General features: G+C 36.1%; 1 protein-coding gene across 9 annotated transcripts in view; it reads right to left on the bottom strand.

Moving 5' to 3' along the window:
- WDR17 (WD repeat domain 17) overlaps positions 1–23,161 on the bottom strand; it is a 56,928-nt gene that overhangs the window by 13,048 nt on the left and 20,719 nt on the right. For 8 of the 9 annotated variants that reach the window (XM_064652526.1, XM_064652524.1, XM_064652525.1 and 5 more), the window contains 17 exons: positions 21,467–21,718; positions 20,564–20,686; positions 20,037–20,224; positions 18,616–18,784; positions 16,545–16,636; positions 12,006–12,088; positions 11,010–11,096; positions 10,248–10,412; positions 8,576–8,778; positions 8,291–8,440; positions 8,049–8,179; positions 6,089–6,214; positions 3,746–3,901; positions 3,399–3,463; positions 2,882–3,014; positions 1,515–1,606; positions 292–391 (listed from right to left, as the gene is read on the bottom strand). In XM_064652526.1, the coding sequence (XP_064508596.1) occupies positions 292–391; positions 1,515–1,606; positions 2,882–3,014; positions 3,399–3,463; positions 3,746–3,901; positions 6,089–6,214; positions 8,049–8,179; positions 8,291–8,440; positions 8,576–8,778; positions 10,248–10,412; positions 11,010–11,096; positions 12,006–12,088; positions 16,545–16,636; positions 18,616–18,784; positions 20,037–20,224; positions 20,564–20,686; positions 21,467–21,718 (2,315 nt within the window). The remainder of the gene's footprint in view (positions 1–291; positions 392–1,514; positions 1,607–2,881; positions 3,015–3,398; positions 3,464–3,745; positions 3,902–6,088; positions 6,215–8,048; positions 8,180–8,290; positions 8,441–8,575; positions 8,779–10,247; positions 10,413–11,009; positions 11,097–12,005; positions 12,089–16,544; positions 16,637–18,615; positions 18,785–20,036; positions 20,225–20,563; positions 20,687–21,466; positions 21,719–23,161) is intronic. The other variant, XM_064652532.1, reaches the window with a different exon arrangement.

The raw sequence follows: 23,161 nt of genomic DNA, 5'->3' as shown, positions 1-23,161 counted from the left end.
ATATATGTAAGGTACTTAAGTATCTTATATTTTCTAATATAACAAGATACTGTATATACAATTCAATGATAATATATTACTTTCTGTGCATGAGAGAAACCTTCAATTTAATAGAATCAAGGAAGTTTTGCTAGTAACTTTAATACTGTAAGGATCTAACTCTGCATAAATATATACAAATCAAATATCAAGTATAAGCAGAATTTTAGAATGTGATACATAAATTTTAAAACACGTGTGGAGAATGGAAGACAATGTCAGATTTTTCATAATTAAAGACAAAAAAAATACCTCTATATTTTCAACAGCCAGATGACAACATGCTGCAAGCACTGCATGGCCATCCTGAAAATACCAATCTGCCAGTTCTTTACTGACCTTGTGCAGGAGCCTGCAAGAACAAAACATGAATTCTGCAAGGTCGCTTTCAGGCTGGAGTCCTTTGGCTCTTAATTCATGTAAAATTCACTGCATTTCCTTCTGTACCCTAAAAATTGCTATATTTGACTTACGACTAGCTTGAAAAATGCAATCTGTTTGAGCTTCATCCACTGCTTAGGTTGGTGTGTACTCATGGGGGTCATTTCCCAAAATCTACATAAGTACAGAAATGTCTCTTCAGACTGACACAAAAAAAAAAATCAAATATTTGGATATCCAATCTATACAAAGTATTTCTCTAATTGCTCAAAAATTGCACATGTAAATGAAGCAGCTAAACAGCCTCTAAATTGCTTGTTACTACACCAATAACTGGATAATATAATTCAAGTTTTTGACCACTGTTCTAAACAAGGAGAGGTGCATGCTTTGGGTGTTTTTAAGGGCATGGACAATGCAAATCACAGAATCATAGGATGGCTTGGGTTGGAAGGGACCTCAAAGATCAACTAGTTCAATGTCCATGCCATGGGCAGGGACACCTTCCTTTAGACCAGGTTACTCAGAGCTCTATCTAACCTGGCATTAAACACTTCCAGGAGTAGGGCTTCCACAACTTCTCTAGGCAACCTGTTCCAGAACCTCACCACTCTCACTGTAAAGAATTTTTTCCTAACATCTAATCAAAAACTACTGTCACAGTTTGATTTTTAGTGTACGTTGTTAGAATCTTTACTGATGACAAACAGCAAAGCTTCAGGAGCAGATGATGCATAATAACAGGGGATAATAAATACTTGTTAATGCTTAATCTTACCCTGCTTACCAGAAGTTCTAAGTTAATATGCTATATATTTAAGGGCATAGGAATGCATCTTAAATATCAAGCAAGTGAAAAGGACATTTATAAAACATACAAATGAAAAATCCATTTTGTGCCAGGAGGAGTCACGAGAGGGAAATTAGTGTAGCATCAGATAGTTAGGAACTCTATTAACTATGTACTAAAAGACGCAATATTTTGTTTAATTCTAAATTGCTGATGCCAAATTAAACCACTAAGCTTTATCTCCCTTAATGACTTTACGTTCTGTACTAAAATGAGGTTTTAGATATAAACTAGAAAAACTTACTCATTATAATCATCTGTATTGTTTCCACCAGAATTTGAAGATCCACTTGCTGTGGAGAGTGGTAACATCTGTATATTTCCTTCACAAGCTGCCTGGTAGTGAATAAAAAACATTAACTAATGCACAATTGATACTGAAGATGAAATATGATTTTTTAACAACAACAAAAATAACCTATGATCTATAAAAATAATTCCGAAGCCTAGTTATAACAAAGAAAATGTTTAAATGTTTAAACTAATGAACTTTTTCGTAGCTACATCTTAGCCTAATTTTATCCAGCCATACAAGAAATTCTACAGAAGCAATAGACTTCTTCCTTCCTATGCATTTGAGCAAGATTTTTCCAGCATTTGAATATGCTTAAAATGGACAGTGAAGACTACAACCTTGATTTTTACACCACAAGGAGCAAGTGGCTGTGAACAAAGGATGAAGTCTATAGATACTTCTCAGCAGGTATAACAGCAAATTGGAAATGTTTGGCATACAGTGGCAGAAAGTGGCATAAGCTTAACTCTTTTCTGTCTAGCAATAATTTATTTCTAACATTAAATACAAAGAGATCAGTGTGGGTTAAATGAAATCAGTGGACAAAATGGTGTTTGGTCAAGGGTTGGGCTCAATGATCTCAAAGGTCTTTTCCACACTAATTGGTTCTGTGATTCTGTGAATTCTTTCATATTCTTTAAGGTGTAGCTGGGATAACATGATTAAACCTCAGGGCTGAGTGACAAGGGAAAATAAATCCCGGTATTTTGTTGCTTAATATTATCCGATTAAATCTTTGAGACAAGATCATTCTATGAATTGTAATATTTCTCTGTAATCTCTCTCTTACAAGAAAAATTAAGATCTTTCTAAAGCTTTAATTTGCTTTAGGGTTCTAACATTTTAACTTGTTAAATCTAAGCACGTATTGAAGTTCCATTCTGTACATTATTCAGCTATTGAGCTAAAACATTCAGGCAGACAATTTCTCAGTAGAAATGCAAGAGAAATCAAATTCTACATGTCTTTGATGTTAAGACCAATACTGACTGTTGAAAATCAGGTTCTATTTCAATCAAAATTGAACACATCAGTTTTCACTATGGTTATGTGATTGCAGTTTAGAACAATCAGGCTTTCAATACATAAACATGACATACCTTCTTTTGATTTTTGCATAAAAACTGGTCAGTACAATATGAAAGTAAAGACTGAGGTATCATTATTCACTATTTTGCAAAAGTGAACAGAGCAAGTCTTTTAAATATGCTTGTCATATTCAAAGTGAACAGAGCAAGTCTTTTAAATATGCTTGTCATATTCAGTTATAAGCTAATAGCTAAATACATCTCCCCCACTGGTATATGTAGTAATACCTGTGCAACAAGAAGCGCTTCTTTAAGCTGACCTCTTGAAGTAAAGAAAGAAACCAGTTTCTTTACATCTCCAGTAGCTATACAGTATGGGATGACATCATCATTTTCTTCCTGAATTAACTGATCAGCTCTCCTAATTAAACAAATGAATAAATAAACAAGAAAGATCTACACATATGATTAATCACCAAACTTATCTCTATGGTATAGGCGTTAGATGAAGCCATAAAAAGATCACTGAAACCCATTTGCCTTTCCAGACTTACAAACTGTGGATACTGCACTAAAGAGTTCACAGCTGAAGTTCCAATTTATGTTCAACCCTTTGATTCAAGTACACAAAATTGTTGAAATCCTCCACAGTTCTATCCCAAAGCTTACTGAACAAAAAGTAACATAACTAGAAGGCTGTAACAAAAGATAACTACAATTGATATTAGTATCCATCCTTCCTAACTTGTCTGTGTCCTTTTATGGATTGAAGCTACAACTCACCATAATATTTTTATGAACTTACCTTTGCATTAACTTCCTCCAATATTTCATTGATACACCAGGCGCAACTGAGAGAGCTTTGTCCCACTAGAAGAAAGCAGTAATACATTTACCCTGATCATTTTATTTTGAGAAACAGCCATATTTTAAACTAGCTTAATTTTTCTTCCATTAAAAATAAATTTGACAAGAGGTTAAATAAGGAATGAGTTATGCTTTAGACTGCATATGTTAAAAATAAGCTAATTGAAACACGATTATTTTTTTGGGGACTTGTGACCATTTATTGACTCTCCATCTTTGCTAGGATAGCTGGTTTTCAGAAACTTTCATATTTTGTTATTCTTCAATAATGTTCTGATGTTTTACCTCTCCAAGTTCTACCATTAGTTCACAATATCGCTGAATTTGTCCTAATCTTAAATGTATTTCTGCAGCTTCTTTGAGCCTTTCCTCTTTGCTTGGTGCACCAATACCGCCTCCAAACTTAGACATCTTTACTGTTGTCAGCTCTTGTGCCCTGGACTGAGGGGGAAAAAAAAGGATAAAAAAGTTTTCTGTGAAGAAAACAAGTTTTCTTAAGAAACACTACTGTCAAATATTACAGTGGAATACAAAGGTTATAATTTCAGAAAAAAAATCTTTTGAGAAAAGGGTAATTGGAACCGATTTCAGTGAGATTACAGTGAACTTTATGTTGTTAAAGCAACTGTGTTAGTGTTTTGTGCTTATATACACATATTTTCTATTATCTTCCTTTAATATCTTTACATAATTTTTTATTCTCAACCATTTTCTCATATGTTATAGTAATTCATCCAGATGTCCCTCATAAAAATCTTGATATTTTGAAATGAAAAAAAAAATTGTGAACATAAACCATAGAGAGCTGGAAATTGAACATATTACCATTATAATAATGTCACATAAAAAAATAATACAGATAGCAGGCTCAACTGGTTGACAATAGGCTTTGTGGTCTGATCTGTCATGTCCCATGAATCTTATAACCAAGAAATTATTTATATTCCCAACTAACGCAATTTTTATATTAGTTGGAGAAATAAGACTAACTTGCTTCATCTAGCAGAGCTTGAGAAACAAGCTGCAACAGAATTATAGTTAACACAGAAAAAAAAAAAAGGCAAAACCAGCTTCACATTTCAACAATTCTCAGTTTATTTCTACCATCAATACACATTTATGGCATTTGGCTATTCATGGCTTTAGTGTACCATATATGGAAGATGGAGAATGAATTTTAAACATTCTTCACTAAAGTAAACTGCCATGTAGACCAATGCCAGCTCCCAAGGATCTGGGGTTTTTTTAAAACAAACTATGTTACTTTTTTTCCTCAGCATCTCTATATTTTTTATTATTTTCATGTTGAAGTCTCCAATACATCCTCTCTGTTTCCTAAAAACAGAAAAAACACAGTTGCTCTGCATCCCTACTTCATCCTGAAATGTCTCGGTGCTACAATGCCATTATCTGGTTTCCTAAGAAAAAGAGAGTATCAGAAGCCCTTAACAAGCAGTCAGCATTACCCTGTCAAACAAGATTCTGAGTCAGCAAAAAAGGGGACAAAATGACCAGCAATGACTGTAGTGATTCTAGGTCACCGGAGTTATAAATGCACAAAATCATGTTGCAGAGATAAACAGACTGCTTGCACTGCACAAGCCAAGAATTAATGTCTTCTCAGGCTAACTGGCTGAGAAATCTGGTTTTTGGACACATGGACACATTTACAGGGCTTCACAGGATTAGCAGAACAGCTGCTATTATTACAGTTAACAATACCAATAAACTTGAATCATTTAAGAGTCATAAGGTATGTAGGACACTCTTAAAGAGCCTGTGATTTTGCAAAAGAGAGAGTCTGCAACAGCAAACAACAGGTGACAGGTATTACAAAAGTGCAGGTATTACCTCACACAACAAGTGCAGGTATTACCCCTGGGGGTGGCAAGTGCATTGCCTGATCCTATACCAGTAGATAATCTTTCCTCTATTTACAACCCAGTCATTAGAGTGTGGGATTCTTTAGTACTGCTAAGAACTCCCTGACAGAACCACAAATTTGCATATTCTGCAGAAATTGTATGTCTGGTTGCATATTCATATATGCAGCTACTAATAAATTTATGGTCTAGTACTTGAATTTCACATTCACATCTGAGTTGCTCTTAAGATGCATATCTGTATTAGTGACAGGTTCTTGTTTCTCCACTCCTTCTTCCACAGACCTACAGAATATATTTCTGCTAACTTTCCTCCATTTTCTGATGTGAATTCCTCTATTCCTGCATCTGAACACAGACACATACTTCACGTTTATACAATCAAATAATCAAGTCATTTGACTTTACTGAATATAAAAGCACAGTGTATATAACAGGGAAGACAAACTCGCTTCATAGCTCAAGCTTTGCAATTTCTTTTAATTATTTTGAAAAAGGCTTCTCTAGTTAAAAACTGTAAATTATCATTTTAACACTGAGTATGCAGTATGAGTATGAAGTCATGCAGACTTAGCTAGATCCTATTGTAACAGACTGATATTGTAGATGGAACTGGTATTGCACAAATATCTTTGGACATGAAATAAATTGTAACCCTTTTGTAAAGCATTAAATGTTATTTTTAAAGAGTGAAATACTATATGGAGTAACAATCAGTTTCACACATTGTTCATGTTTCACTTACCATTCTAAATCTAACGAGATGCTTCATATGCATAATTCCTTTGCAGTAGTTTTGTGGAAGCAAACTGTCATCCTGTCCTTTTATTACAGCAACCAAATCCCATAAATTTTTGCTACCTCCAGGAGGCTGAAATTATTAGGGAAGAAAAGTTGTATTACAGTCATGCTCAAGAGAGAAACTTGAACTTATGAAGACATTCAAAAACATTTGTCTGTCAACTCCAAGAAAACAATGTCAGACCATTTCAATATTAGAACCTTCATTATGAAGGCATGAATTAGTTCAAGATACTCTAAGTCCTTCAGTCTTCTTGAAGGTTGTAAAGATACAGCAAGATCCATGAATATAAGTATTGGGTTATGTGTGGACATAGTTGAGGGCTTGCCATTAGAGTTTTCCCTTTTCCTCACAAAGACATACAAGCTATCTTGTGGCTACTGCTGGCATAAAACAACATTCAGCTGCTGGGATGCAGAAGCTGCCCCAGTACTTGTTTACCATTTTCTGTAAATGGAAGGTATGGGCAAAAAAAAGGCAAGATAAAAAAACAGCTCCAAGGCTTGACTGCCAGAACCTCGTTTACTTTCTTAATATTAAATCTTGAAATAGACACATATGGCATATGTTTATGCACAAAAGCTTGCAGCACAAAGTGATCAAGGTGATTATTTTTTAAAAATAGATTTTAAGCACTTTCATTGGTCTGGCCTTTGAATCAATCCTTCTGTAGATCTAGGACAATATTTTAACACTGAATGAGGTCTAGAAGAGAGTGAGAATTTAAAAGCTTAAAAAAAAAAAAATCATTAAACCTTTGACCTGAAGGAGCTTTCCTAAGAATAACAGGATTACAAGTTTAGAAGTCCAGTTATTTCTGAGCTGGTAAAAAGCATGAAATCCTACTAGAAAAAAAAAAAAACAACAAAAAAAGGCAACACAACCCCCCCCATAAAAAATATTCTCTCTTTTTTCTGTCCCTTAAAGCTCTTATTTGTCTCCTCATTGTGTAGCACAATATCTCATTTTCTGGACTCAAAAAGCACTGAGTATAGCTTATAAAAAAAGCTTTTGTTCTTGGAAAATTTTAGTACTCTTATAACAGTTTTACTCTCGAATCAACATGGGATATCAAAATGTACAGCTTCTGTGAAACAAGGAATTCCATAAAATATATTTTTAGAAAATATAAAATGTCCAGGTTCCAAATTGAGGAAGATTGTTTCAGCATTTCAAAATCATACACTTCAATCTAGCTAGAAATCATAACAAATATATTGGATGAACTAGATCTTTATAGATCAGAATCCTGACTTAAATTACAACAGTGCGTGACACAATCTGTAGTTCCAGGTAATTTTTGTCCTTGTTCTACCCCAAGTTCAGCCCCTAAGCAGCTAAACGGTCACAGGGATCCAGTAGTTTATATTTTTAACTCAACTGCACTGAGAGGCTGCAGTGATTTATAGGAAATACTATTATGCTGTGGAGCAAAGGAAACAAATGGATACCGGGGCATCAGTCATCCAGATCTACAGCTGCCAGAATGTAATCCTGTGGTTTGGGCAAAAACACTTGTGCAGTTCAAACCTTACGAGTAATGAGGGTGTCCCTTTGATAAATCAAAATTAAAAACTCTAATGTAGTTTGATAAAACACTTATTTTCATTTTCTTCAATAGCAAATTCTTGTCAGATTACACCTTTCCTATAGAAAATTAAATTATCCCACTAATTTCACTTTGCAAAAAACTGGTGTTCACAACTGACAAACAATTAAGTCATGGGCATTTTTATATGCAGAACTGCTAAGAAACAGAACTGATTTCTATATATTTTCTAAGGTCCCTTAAAAAAGAGAGAAAAAAAATTGTAAAGAAGGAAGAAATTTCAGTTTTGGAGATTGACCTCAGAAGAGCAAGTCATGCACACTGACAACATACTTAGGTTTACAGAATACTTACTGAAAAACATTCTGAAAACCACCTTAGTTTTTTTCCTCGAGGATTTCCTGACAATTTTTCCAATTCCTGTTTAATATCCCTGGAAACTTTACCACACAGCAAAGGAGGAGCACCAGATTCCACAGCACGATCTAACGCACACAAAGATTTATACAAGAAAATTAAAAAAAAAAACAATGGAAGAAAAAAGAAGAATAGTGATATAAAGAAAATTAGAACAATGGTATACACAATTTACTTACCTGTATTGCCGATAATATCATCCCAACATCTATCTGCTAAGATATTTATTGGTAGAGGGTTTATAAGAGGTGTCAATGACCAGAGTCTCACAGTGGAATCACGAGAGCAGGATGCCATAGTAAATGGACGACTAGGATGACATGTTAATCCTAGCAGAGAGGGCATTTAAAAATGCAGTGAAAAAAGTTTATCTAATAACCCACTTGATTAAATTATTTTATAAGATTTAAAATATATTAGAATGCATTTAAATACAGAAATAAAACCAAATTAAAAAATATTACCATATACATCTGCACCATGATCATAAACTGTGTCCAAACATGTTCCATCTCTTGTGTCCCAGACTCGAATTGTATAGTCCCAACTGCCAGATATTAGAAGGTAAGGAATTTCAGGATTCCACATCAGCCCTCGTACTGGAGCTGTGTGTCCACTAAGAACATTTATACAAGCGTCCTGTGTATAATCCCATATTCGAACAGTACTGAAACAGGATAAAAAAGACCAATGTCCATCAAATCACCTATAAAAGTATCATTATCTCTCTACTTCAGCAACATTCTAAGCCTCAAATTTATCAGAATATTTATTTGCAATATGTTTATAGAAGCTGAAATAGGAGAGGGTGGAGCCAATGCCCTTCAAGTTTACAATGGCATACAAAGTACACCAAAGACCATTCACCAGGGTAATAAACTATCCCATTGACCACATAATCTTTCAAAAGCTGACAGCCACCCGTCACTTACATGTCAGTGAGAGAAAAGAAGTTGGCCATATGTCTGCATATGCAGTAAATTTTTCTGTTAGGACTCTCAAGAGGAAAAAGAACTAAAGAAAAGCAAAACTGTAAAATTTATCTTTCCTATGGCTTCAACAGCCCTCTAACAGACCCAAGAAATTAGAGATCTGCTAGTCTAAGCTCAGTTCCTGGAAAAAATTGTGAAGATTATACTAGGTCCTATGGAAAGGCATTTAAAGAAAAACTCAATCATCAGGCACAGGCACAGTTAACATGGGTTCAAAAAGGGAAAGTCCTGGTTAACTAATCAGGTATCCTTCTATGACAAGGTCACCTGCCCAGTGGATGAAGTGAAGGTGCTGGATGTAGTTTCTCTCAATTTTAGTAAGAGTTCAGATACTGTACCTGACAGCATCCTTCTGGACAATGGTGGGATAAGCAGGTTCATGGTGCACTGGGTGAAGGACTGGCTGAACATCAGGGCTCAAAGAATTGTCATGAATGGGGCTACATCTGGCTAGCAACTGGTCATCAGCAGTGCTCCTCAAGGTTCAATTCTAGGGCCTCTCCTGTTCAATGTATTTTGCTGTCAAGAAGTTTGCTGTGAAGTTGTTTTCTGTCATGAATCACTACACTATGAACTAACAGATTTTGCTTCAAGCACAAACCTCTAATGAGGAAAGCAGTAGAAGTCAATACTCCAAACTTGAGATCTATTACAAAAATATCTTGTATAGTCTGCAGGGAAGTGGCTTAGAACCAGAAAATCCCTCCTCTCGCTTACTGAGGACTGCTGTGCTTTCCCTCAAAAAAGATGTCATCAAAACAACAAAACAGAAGTATCTAGCACTCATTAAAAATTTCTGCAGACTATACTTAAGTATATTTTTGAAAAAACATCGGTCACTGTGGTGTCCTCCTTGTATTATTCCTCAGAGTAACAGTATCAGTCACTGATCCTACTCTTGGGAAAGCATTTGGAAAGGTTGCACTGCTACAGCAGCTGTGACAATCTTAATGATCCTGCTGCCCAAATACTACATAAAGCTAACAACAAAGCTACAGCCTGTATTTGAACAAGGCAGAGATTTAGATTATTAGGTATTCATGAAGCTTTTGAAGGTGCAAACACTAGTACAAGTAAATATTTTGAGTTTCTTGAGTAGTTCTGCTTGAGGTTTTAAGTTTTCCAATAGTTCAGAAATACACACCCATCATCAGAGCCACTGCAGAGGATTCCTTCTCTCAGAGGAGACCACCGTACATGAAACACCTTTGCAGTATGCCCTGTGAAAACTTTCAGTGGCTGATCAGAGCTGGTTGCCAAGTAGTAAACACGAACATTTTTATCCTCACAACCAGTAGCTATCATATCTCTGCAAAATATAAACAGCAAAATCTTTAGTCAGAGAGATGATCAATGCTTTTTTAATTTAAAAATAAATATGATGTGTAATTTGCAATTTACTTCAAAAAATAGCATATTTTTGCTTCTTCTTTGTCTCTTCAAGAGACAAAGTAACTACTGATAATCCAATTAAATATACTAAAGCAGACAGAAAGTTCTTATGTCATTATTAGGAATTCTCTGCAAAATTAACATATATCATAGTGCATTTAGTTGCCTACTACAGTTTCAGCTTAGCAGCCATTACAAGGAAGCCAATATTAACCCCTTTTTCCTGGCATTGAATGTCTGCTTTTTTCCCCCCCACTATATATTCAGCTAGAGAATTTTTTTTCTCTCATCAATATGAAAAGATCTTCCTTTGAAAATTAAGGAAGTTCATGGTGGTCAATGAGATACACTACTGGGAATATAGAGCTGCTACAGGCATATCCTACTGTGGAACAGATAATTTTAGTGGTTTACTACCACAGTGAAAATCACATTCTAATAACCTTGTGTTTCTTTACTGGCAATCAATTAAAATAGTAAATATTGTCAATTCTTTGGGTTATTTTTTACTTACTTGTTGTTTTGACTCCAATCACAGCCGAACACTGCAGCTGGATGTTTATACTTGTGAAGAACATTGCCATCAATGGTTCGAATAATACTGAAACCAATTATAATGCAAAATAATAAGGAAAAAAACATTCTGAGGAGGTTATCCAAAATTAAGGTTTATTCTGTGCGAATAAGCCAGGTAGCAAAAAGATATACAGAAAGAATATGAGAAATAGCCATAAACAATATCAGCCCCTCAACTACAAGGCTAATTATGTATTTTCCAAGAAAACATCTAACTAGACTTCAGTGTCCATGTTCCTTCAGAAGGCCTATAAAGATATCCACTGTAGTACCTCCTTCTTGAAAAGATCCTCATAGCCCAAAATCAAAGTTGTAGTTATGGCTTTAAGGTACAAATAGATCTCTTAAGGAACTAAAAAAAAAAAAAAAAGAAAAAGTTGATTGTTTTCTAAAATTTATGCCCATTATGTTTGAGCTGGAATGACACAGGTAGCAGAGGAAACTAATGAAGAAGGATTTTTAAAATGTACTAAAACATAATATATGCAAAATTGGTCTCAATGGCCATTCACACATTTTTAGAAATAAGGTATTATACTCCCGTAATAGTACAATTGTAATTACTTTGTTCTAAACTAGTGCTTTCTAGTCCTTGAAAGAACAAACTTTAAAATTTTAAAAATTAAAACAAATACAGTTGGATAGCTTTTGAAAAGTGTTCCCTACAGACAAGAATGATAGGATATTCTTGGCTAAATAAAATAAAAATTCAGTTTCACTATCAGAGTGCCTTAAACACTATTCCTTTTGAAAAAGTTTCCTTTATCTTCTTCTTAAAATCATGAAAAACATACTCTAAGAAGTACAGAAGACTAATATAATTCTAGTTTTGTCCAGTAAGAAAAGTTTTAACATTAATCACTGACAGTACTGTCAAAATGTACAGACTTGAGAAGTGCATTTAGCAATTTTTTTTTCTTCCAATAACACTCACCAAAATCCATCATTGCTGCAGGTTGCTATTCTTTTGGAATCTTTATGACTCCAGGCAATGCAGAAGATTCCATTCTTTCCATGCTTCAAAAAATGCAAAATACCTATCAATAAGAAATAATTCACCCCTTTTTCTCTCATCTATTGACTCTTATTTTATTTTATTCTACTATGGGCTTCAGCCCTTTTCTCCCAGTGAAGTATACTGTACGAAACCACACTATAGTGAGTACCCAATACATCTGGGATATTTGAAAAATCAAGTCCAAAAAATTAGGACTATGGAGATGGACAGTAAAACTGCTATACTTGTCAGGATCCAAGAGGCAAAACTGGGTCAAGCTGAAGGATAAGCAATCCATAACTCTATAAACCTGAAGCTTAAATAAAGAATGCTATGAGCAACCAAGAGGGACCTCTGGGCCTTTGGACAACTGCACAAGGGATTTGAAGCACAAGTTGTGTTCTCTTTGTCCTGCCAGTTGCAGGGAGTGATGGGCAAAGAAAGAGGAAAATCATGCCAGATGAACATCCGGCTTTGAGACTTGTGTTACCAGCAGAATTTTGGGGTTTTTGATCATGGGTCAGTTTATACAACATCAAGCCTGCTGGCAACAAATGGGGTCCACCTGTCTCAAAGAGGAAGAAAGATCTTAGCTCAGGAGTTAGCGAGGCTCATTGAGAGAGCTTTAAACTAGATTGGAAAGAGGACAGGGACAGGCTTGCCAAAGAGAAGGTGTAGGGAAGGGGAGAACAACAGCAACCACCTAGTTTAAGGAGGCCCAAGAGGGAATCCCTGGAGCTAGCACAAGCAGCCAAAGACATAACCGCTAGACAGGACTATAGGATGTCCCTCTGCACCCCCACAGGGATACTGACACAATCAAATACTCTGTAAAGTGCCTGTACACCACCAAAGTACGGGGAACAAACAGGCTGAACTAGAGATCTGTGAGCAGTCACAGCCCTCTGACCTCACTGAAATTATGGAGACATAAGGGATAGCTTGCATGACTGGAATGTTGTCATGAAGGGCTACACAATGTTTTGGAAAGACAGACCAGGAATGCACAGTGGTGGAATTGCCCCCTGTGTGAGACAACACTTAGAATGTATCAAGCTCTGTCTTGGGGTGGATGATGTGCAAGTCGAGAGCTTATGGATTAGGACAAAAGAGAGACTAGTAAGGGTGACACTGTTGTGGCAGCTTGCTACAGGCCATCTGATCAGGAGGAGGAAGCAGATAAAGCCTTCTACAGGGAGCTAGAAGCAGTCTCAAAGTCACAGACCCTGGTTCTTGAGGGGGACTTCAACTAATCCAACATCTGCTGAAGAAGCAACACAGCAAAGCACAAACAGTCCAGGAGGTTCCTGAAGTGTTGATGGCAACTTCCTGTCACAGGTAGTGGAGGATCCCACAAAGAATGGTGTGCTAATACTAAGAAACAGGGAAGGTCTTGAAGAGCATGTGAAGGTTGGGGGCAGCCTTGGCTATAGTGACCACGAGATTGTGGAGTTCACTATCAGGCAAGGAAGAAGCAGGGCAGCAAGTAAGATACAGCCATGGATTTCATTAGAGCTAACTATTGCCTCTTCAGGGATTTTCTTTGAAAAATCCCATGGGAACAGGCCCTGCAGAAAAGAGGGGTCCAAGAGATCTGGTTGATATTCAAGGATCACTTCCTCCAGGCTCAAGAATGATGCATTCCAATGAGCAAGAAATTGGGTAAAGGGGGCAAGAGACCTGCGTGGATGAACAAAAAATTCCTGTCATTACTCAAGCATAAGCAGGAAATACATGGGAGATGGAAGCAGGGTCAGGTCACTTGGAATGAATAAGTAAGTAGAAATGACATAAGGAAGGCCAAGGGCCATCTGGAACTAAATATGACCAAGGATGTCAAGGAAAACAACAAGAGCTTCTTTAAATAACAATCAATAACAAAAGGAAATCAAAAGATAATGTAGGCCCATTACTAAATGGAGGGGAGAAAACTGGTAACAGAGGACACAGAGAAGGCAGAGATATTGAATACCTTGTTTGCATTGGCCTTCACTGACAAGACCAGCCCTTGGGAATCTCTGACCCAAGGGATCAGCACAAAAGAATGCTGCAAGAAAGGCTTTCCCCTGGTCAAGTAGAATTGGGTTAGAGAACCTAGACTAACTTGACATACACGAGTCCAAGTACCCTGACAGGATGCAACTGCAAGTCCTGAGAGAGCTGGTGGACACCACAGTGAGGCCACTCATGATCATCTTTGAAAAGTTGTGGCTATCAGGAGAGGTGCTAGCAGAGGACTGGAAGAAAGTAAATGTCACCCTGGTCTTCAAAAAGGAAAAGAAGGAGGATCCAGGGAACTATCAGCTAATTAGCCTGACCTCAATCCCTGGAAAGGTGATGGAGCACCTCATTCTGTGGGCCACCTCTATCCACATGGCTGACAAGAAAGTGATCAGAAGTCAGCATGGATTCATTGAAGGGAAATCATGCTTGAACAACCTGATTGCCTTCTACAATGAAACAACTGCCTGGATGGATGCGGGCACAGCAGTGCATATTGTCTACCTCAACTTCGGCAAGGCTTTCTACACTGTCTCTCACAACATTCCCAGAGGCAAGTTCAGTAAGTGTGGACTGGATGAGTGGACAGTGAGGTGGGTTGAGAACTGGCTAAACTGCAGATCTCAGAGGGTTGTAATTAGTGGCACAGGGTCTACTTGTAGGCCTGCCACTAGTGGTGTCCCCCAAGTTTCAATACTGGGCCCAGTACTGTTTAACTTATTCATCAATGACTTGGATGAAGGGGCAGATACCTCCTCAGCAAGTTCACTGATGCTGCAAAGCTGGGAGGAGTGGCCAATACCCCAGGGTGTGGTATATCCCTTCAGAGGGACCTCAATAGGCTGGAGAGATGGGCAGAGAAGAACCTACTAAAGTTCAACATGGGCAAAGCAGAGTCCTGCACCTGGGGAAGAATAACTCCATGCACCAGTATTGGCTGGGGGCTGATGTGCTGGAAAGCAGCTCTGCAGAGAAAGACCTGGGGGTCCTGGTGGATAACAAGTTGTCCATGAGCCAGGAATATGCCCTTGTGGTCAGGAAGGCCAGTGGTATGGGGTGCATCAGGAAGAGCATTGCCAGCAGGTTGAAGAAGGTGATCCTGCCCCTCTAGTCTGCCCTAGTGAGGCCATATCTGGAGTGCTGTGTCAAGTTCTGAGCTTCTCAGTACAAGAGAGTCATGGAGCACCTGGAGCAGGTCCAGGGGAGGGCAACAAAGATGATTAAGGGACCAGAGCATCTCTCTTATGAGGAAAGGCTGAGAGATCTGGGCCTGTTCAGCCTTGAGAAGACATGACTGAGAGAGAACTGCATCAATGTATACAAATATCTGAAGTGAGGGTGTCAAGAGGATGAAGCCAGGCTCTTCTAAGTGGTACTAAGCAATAGGACAAAAGGCAACAGGTAGAAACTGCTGAACAGGAAGTTCCACCTGAATACGAGGAAAAACTTTCCTGTGTGGGTGACCAAGCACTGGAACAGATTGCCCAGAGAGGTTGTGGAGTCTCCCTCACTGGACATATTTAAGAACCATCTGGATATAACCTCTGCAATGTGCTCCAGGACAGCCCTACTTGAGCAGAGAGGTTGGACCAGATGACACACGCTGTGGTCCTTTTCCAACCTTACTCATCCTATGATTCTGAATAAGGTTAGTTACTTATTGGAATAATGAAGTGAATGGGCATGAAAAATTGTGGTATGTGAAAACTTAAATGGTATGTGTATCAGGATGAGCACTACATAGAAGATGCTTAGAAGCACAAATGCAAAGATCAGTGTTAGAATCCCAGAACTCCTGAATGTATTTGTTTTCTGCTCATGCCTCTCCCCACACCTCTCTTCTTCAAGAGCATCCCTTGTACACTGATGCAGACACCACAGTTAATTATGTCTGCATAATCTGAAGATTACAGCTATATACTAAGAATACACAAAATAGAGTAGAATACTACAGCATAGTATTACAACAGTTCCTTTATGCCAATAAAAATTATGTTACTGTTTCAGGACTTAAAAATGCCTGGATAGATTTCAGGTAATACAAGGCAAGATTCTAAATGAGGCATACTGTTTAGTGTGCTGCAAAATGGAGCTTTATTGATCTAGACTTCAGGGACTGAAAGCCCTATGTTTAAAAATACAGAACACAATTTGCATTTTGATGCCAAGTCTATATGTCCATATACATTGACACATTTAAGAAGGAATCAGCATTGCTTTTGCTGTGTATCCCTACAGGACCAATATTAATATAATGGAGACCATGTGGTGCTTCATCATTCTCATGTCACAAATCCAGTCTGAGGAAATAAAATACTTCTGCCACACAGGTAAACTGGCACCCACGTAATTCTATAGATTTTTATATTCTAGCACCTTTAAAAAACATATGAACTTTGACCCATCTATTTATTGACACTAGAGGAAATGACTAATTTACATTTTATATAGACAAAAAGAATAATCTCATCTTACCTCACTGAATCTGGTTATCATTTTGCCTTTTCGAACATCCCAGATGAAGGCACCATTTCTGGATGTTGCCCCTGCTATGCAGTTCAGATCTCCTTTAAAGAGAGATATTTGTAAAGTGTCACGATAATTATAAGATCACAATATTGTTTGTGTTTATACTTTAAATTGAAGAAATGAAATATCAACAGGAGACATCAATGGCACATAAACATGAATTCTCCATAGTTTAAGGCCAGCATTTGCTACTAAGTCACAAACATCAATTTCAGAAAAAGCCTGACCTGTTTTTTACATTCCTGTTTTGAGGAAAGGCAAAAGAGAAGTAGTATTGCTGTAAAAAGTATTCTCAATGCCTGCTGAAAGTCTTGTCCTTAAAAACATAGTGACCATGATGCATATGACTCAAACTAGAAAAGAGATACAATCTCAATGTTTCAACCTTAAAGTTGTAGCAACTAGAACACTTTCCTTTAAAGGAAGATGTACTTCCCTATGTACTAAGATAAATCATAAAAATGTGACAGAACATCTAACAATAGTTTGTTTCCTTAATCTTGCACCACTGCAGCATGCAACCCCCTAAGAATGTACCTGAATCTGTAACTACACTCTACAGGGTGGAAAATCTGAATACGTAACTCCACAGCGAGAACGTGAAAACTGAATTCAGGCCTAATCTAAAAGCCATCAAATTCTCCTCACCACAGTGACTCTCTATCCCAATATAGCTATACTTTTCATAAATGGCACATTTATAGGAAAGTTTTGACTGTTATTTTATTCCAAGCTTCGGAGGCAGAAAAGACAATCTATGCAGGAGTATAGCATGGTAAATATATAAAATGGGAAGAGATTCAGGCAGGAGGATGAAAAAAGGGGAAAAAAAGAAAAAAGAGTAATCACTTTTTCCAAAGACCTTCTGAGACCAAATACAAATGGTGATATGTACTGGATTATATATTAGGGATAAAGTACAAGGCAGAGAGGAAATGTCTAAGAGTAAGGGATGTGAAAGAAGCGGCAAAAGCTCTGGCCAGGAGGGACATGAGCTTTTGGACAGGATGGTAAGGAATGGAGTCAAAGCACATGCTTCCAATTAGCTTTGTGGTTTTTTTTAATTTTGTTTTGGGTATTTTTTGGTTTTGTTTTTTGGGTTTTAAGAAAACCAGCCCCCTTCAGTGAACAAACTATTCCCTCAGTTTGAGATACTACTACAAACTGAATTTAAACTTCAAAACAAAATAACCAAACATAAACATCATATTTCATACTGCCATAATTTACATATAGCAAGACAAATTATCTGTAAGACACTCTCTGAAATGAAAAAAGTGCAAATTCATTTCACATATGCAGACTACATTAAGCTTCCCATCACAATATTTCTTTTCCTGTCAGGTATTATTTCTTAGAGTTTAAAAGCCCAGGAGAGAACAGCAGTGAGATGAATTACTCAGATTTTTTAAAAAGCACATCTCCTGTCCAGTGAAATAGAACACAAGAAAGTCAACCTATCATTAACTATTGACATTAGTAACTATTAGTAGTATATTCCCAGGTACACCGAAGAGTGTTGCAGCACAGTTTTGAAAAGAAAATTTCCCACTGACTTCAGTGATTTCTCTAAGAAAAAGTAGATGCCTTGCAGAAAAGGCACTTCCTATTCTAATTAAGTAAAAGCAGAGCTCTTTGATGATTAGAATCCTACACAAAGAAGGAAGAGAAAGAACTAAATATGCATGTTCTACTTTTTAGCACAAAATATAATATGAACTTTAAGTAGCTGCTTCCCATGCAAAGAAAGCCTTTTCGACGTTTGTGTAATGCAATGTTAGAAAGGCTCTAGAGATTTTCCTCCCTCCTTTCTGACTGAGAAATACTGGGATCATTACTCATAAGATAAAGCCTCAGAAAGGTCTGAAGCATTGAATTCCACTGGTTTCATATATAATTTAGTTTTGTTTAAACCTTATAAGATACCCTTCTATCTAAAACGAATACTTTTATATGACAAATTCCACAGTCAATGCTAATTCAAAGAACATTCAGACATAAAGCAAAATATTCTTACCTGGAGCCCAAGAAATGGAATAAATAACCCCCTCATTACCAGGAGATGTATAAACCGCTGATAAAGTATTAATGTCCCAAACTTTTATTGTGCCATCAAATGAAGCTGTAGCAAGAAGATCAGGGTTATCAGGTTTGAATTTGCAATCAAAGATGGTCTCAATATGTCCCTTAAATGAAACAAATATTTAATCCATTTTTATTACATTTGATTTTTTAATAAGACCAACTCTAGATCAAACTCTAAAATACACTGTATTTAACTGACCTGTCAGGTCAATTAAGAGTTCCAAAAAACCTGCATATTATGGCTTATCAGTCAAAATTAAAAGTCATAAAATAGCTTAGGCTATAACAGTACTCTCTTTCAGAGATCATTATTAAAGACAGAAAAATTATTTCCTGAAACAACAGGGCACACAATGCCAGAAATTTGTTAACAATTTCTGTTGGAACTGAGTTGCTAAAAAACAGAGTAAAAAAAAAAAAAAAAGCAAAAAAAGAAAAAATAGTTAATTTTTTAAAACAGAATTAATGTTGCCCTTTTGTTATAAACTATGTGACTGCAAAATAAAGCTCTGTATGTTAAACATGTTCTACAAGTTGTCTAGTATCCCACTGAATTTTCTGTCTTTCTAGATACAGTCTATGGTCTATTGTAGTTTAAATTTCAATCCATTAGAAACTCCACATGTCAGTTGCTTGTTTTCTAAGACATGCACTTGTAGAATTTAAGTTGGGAAATATATGAAACATGATTAATATGCAAGAATTTTTTTTAAGCCTCAGTTGCTTTACAGGACCAAACCCATTAAAAATGGAAAAATAACAGCAGCCAATAGCCTCTATTCAAACACATACAGGATTACAGCTGAAAATTGTTGGGGTTTTTTCCAAATGAAAAGGGAACTTGTAAAGAGGAGAAGAGACAAATCCTTAAGAATAACCAAGCGCCCTGTGAAGAAGAGGCTCATCTAATATGGGATAAACCCAATTCTGATTTTCAGCTTCAACAAAAATTTCATAATTCAGTCATTGTAATTTTAAACTGAGTGAACTCACCATATATCCCCCTGATTTGACTAGAATCCTTTTTCTGAATTATAGAAAACCCTCCAGCCCTTCTGAGAAGGCCATCAAATTAAAATTTTAGTTAAAAAAAAAAACAACAAACCACAAAAAACCCCACAAGTCCTTAAATCTTTATTTCTGGATGAAAACAAACTGCCAGAATACTGCCAACAGGATTCAGTCCTTTGCAATAAAGAACTATTTTCAACTTCAGAACTGTCATTTGTTTCCTAGAAATTTAGAGTCTTTTTGATAGAAACTGCTGTGAAGACTTCATTCCCCATTTTTTTCCTGTTAGAAGAAAGTGTGTAAGCCAAATAAACTCTCATTTCAAAGACAGATGAACCATACCAAATCTCTAAGGAAATCCCACTTTTTGGCTCCCATGTCGTAAAGCCCCACTCCACCATCCATAAAACAACAGACGGTGTGACCAGGAGGAAGAGAAAATGCTTGGTTTTGGGTTAAAGTTGGAGGAGGAACAGCCTCACTTGTTGAAGATGTATGATGATTTTTAGTAGGATACTGTGATGAACGTGCTTAACAAAATAAAGCAAAAGACAGAAATAGAGAAGATTATTTCTTATTTCAATAATAAGTAACAATTATAAAGAGTAAATGCTTTGTATTCCAACGAGATTTAAAAATAAAGAAATGGAGAATTCCTGTATGAAGCCTGGCCTGCTAAAGAAGGATCTTATAAAGTGCTTGATCCTTTATGCATTTGTCTAGTCCACCAGCAGCAGAGGGTACTTGGTTTAATTAAGAACTACAGAGCTGTCCAAACTTAAGGATTGACTTGGACATAACAAGACTCGTAAACAAGACTTTCTTAACTGGTAGCTATTACAATGAATAACAATCAAAATTACACTTACACTTTTTCTTTGGAGGAGAACTTAGCACATGCAAACCATGGAAACCCGTTTGCTTCAATTTAAAATTATCTATAGGTGTTGTACGTGAAACATTCCAAACACGTAACACACCAACCTGAGAATCTGAAGTTTTTAAAAAAAACAAAAACAAAAAACAAAAAACAAACAAACAAACAAACAAAAAACCAAAACAGAACACAGAGATATGTGGTTTAAGGATTGATTTATGCAAAAATGCAACAATGAATTAAACTTCAAATCCTAAGAAGAATTTTATAAGCAGACACTGTCATCTCTATAGAATCACAGAATAATTAGGGTTGAAAGGGACCTGTGGAGACCATCTAGTGGAACCTCCATGGTAATATTCTATTTATCTTCCATTTACCTCTGTGGCAATATCACATTAACAACAATAATTATTAATATTAGCTATTTAAACATAGATAAATTCTATGGAAACTTTTTCATAAAATATTCTCACTGTTTCAGTTTCCTTATTCATTAGTTCAACTTGAGCAGTAAGGTCTATGGTGTAGAAAACAAATAGATTCTTTTCTTTTTTCTTAATTTATAAATCTTCAAAGTGACATCCATTAGTATAACACATTTTTATTCCTATTCTCAAAGTAACTCATATATTTGTTGCAAAAGTGTGCATGAGAAAAGTATTATTCAGTATTAAAAAAAGCAGAAAGTCACTTGCTTATGTACCCAACAAATTTAAAACAAGTAAAAACTGCTCAGTGTAGTTTTCTATTATTTTCTAGTTTTATATTGGTGTCTTGTATGCTTTCATTTGTAGAAATGTTAAGAAAAAAAAAATCACACTTGGAGTATCAATTTTGAAGATTCAGTTATGTATTTATTACCCTTGTAAAAGTCAGGAAATAAAAGTCTTACCTCCAGTTATAAACATTCCAGGTGCACTGGAAACCCAGGCTAAACACTGAACAGATGCTGCTGCACTGGGAAAACTAAAAGTTGTGATACAGGACAGAGATTCAGAATCAACTAGTCGAATACCATTATGTAAATTAGCAACAAGAAGGTAGTCAGTTGACAAAGGGTCCCACTCCAGTGCTGTAACTGGATCCTCTTCATCTGTTCCTTCAAGAGACTCTGGTCTTAAGACATGTTTCTGATTTTTAGAACCTTTAAGTGCACAAGAAAACAGATTATTTAAAAATGAAATTAAGTATATCCTTTCAATAGTTACAAGGTTCACAAACATAATTCTTTATCTCTCCCTGAAATTTTCACTATCTTGCTCTACCGGCTGTACCAGCAAAATTAATGAAGCTGGCTTTGCAGTATTTGACTTAAAGCAGTTCTGGTTCCATTCAATCCAACATTATTTTTAATAGAGCAGAAAACAGAAACAGCTGTCAGGCTTATTAACATATTTTTATAAGGAAGTATGGTAAATTATATACATTGTTCTAACAATTTCCAGGAGTAAAGGCCTACAGCACAGCCTGAAATACAGTCATTTGAGTGTAAGTAAATCTGCACACTACAGCAAGTACAGGCAAAATAAAGGTAGTATGAACTAGAACAAAACTGTGGCAGTCAAAAAAGTTTTTATAAACAACTGCCTTTAGATTTTTTCTTCCACAAAACTACGTGTGCAATTATGAAGCATTTATAGATTCTGTAGCCAAAACAGGCCATTAAGTATCTCTGTTTGACACCTGCATAAAAGAAGACATATTTCACTTGATGATCCATACTATCAAGAACCATACTTTTTAAACATATTTATTTCCCACTTTTTATTTTTACAAAGAGATGGATCTTAGTTCTGTGTCCAGTCCAAATGAAATAGAGCTGTATTTTTGAAGTTGTGATCTTGTACTAAAAAAAAAAAAAAAAAAAACAAACTAATTTTGTATCCCTTTTCTATAAATAAGGGATTGACATCTTCCATTATTCAGCTTCTATCTAATTTTCAATTTGGGTACTGGAGACTACAATTAATTTTTCATATTATGATAACTGTCAGGACCTACCGATATTCCTTAATAATTGATGTAGAACAAAGCCTGTTCTGATACAGGCTAAATAAAAGTTGAAAAGCTTTTGTTCACTAGGGAACATTCTGAATACTAAAACAGCTCTCACCATGATTTTCTAGGGAAAATGTTGTTGGTGCACATTCTGTATCAGGTAACTTTATAAAATCAGTTACCAGAAATGGGGAAAATAATTTAAGATTGCACAACAACACCACAAACCAATTTCTCTGTTCCACTTTTTTTCTTTGGTTTTCTGAAGCCTTGGGAATAATATCAGAAATATGATCAGATAACTGCTTTAATTTGCCAAAAATTTTAGGATTCTCACTTTTTTAAACAATATTCTCTCCTTACACTTCAGTTCAACTTTTTGGTTGACTGAAAACTACACTGAAATGAAAAACAAGAACTGATGACAAAGCAGAACTGTCATTTTTCAGTCAGCTATACAAGAACTAAAAGCAAAAAGTCTTTGAATGATCAAAGCCAGCCATGTTCAAACATTTTAGTCTCAAAAAAGCACAATCAACTGCTGGGAGAGAGTATGAATATCTAGGAGTTATTCAGTTTTACCTGTGCT

The sequence above is a fragment of the Pseudopipra pipra genome, chromosome 4 (genome assembly GCF_036250125.1).
Source record: "Pseudopipra pipra isolate bDixPip1 chromosome 4, bDixPip1.hap1, whole genome shotgun sequence".
Classification (NCBI taxonomy): domain Eukaryota; kingdom Metazoa; phylum Chordata; class Aves; order Passeriformes; family Pipridae; genus Pseudopipra; species Pseudopipra pipra.
This window is presented reverse-complemented; position numbering and strand designations above follow the sequence as displayed.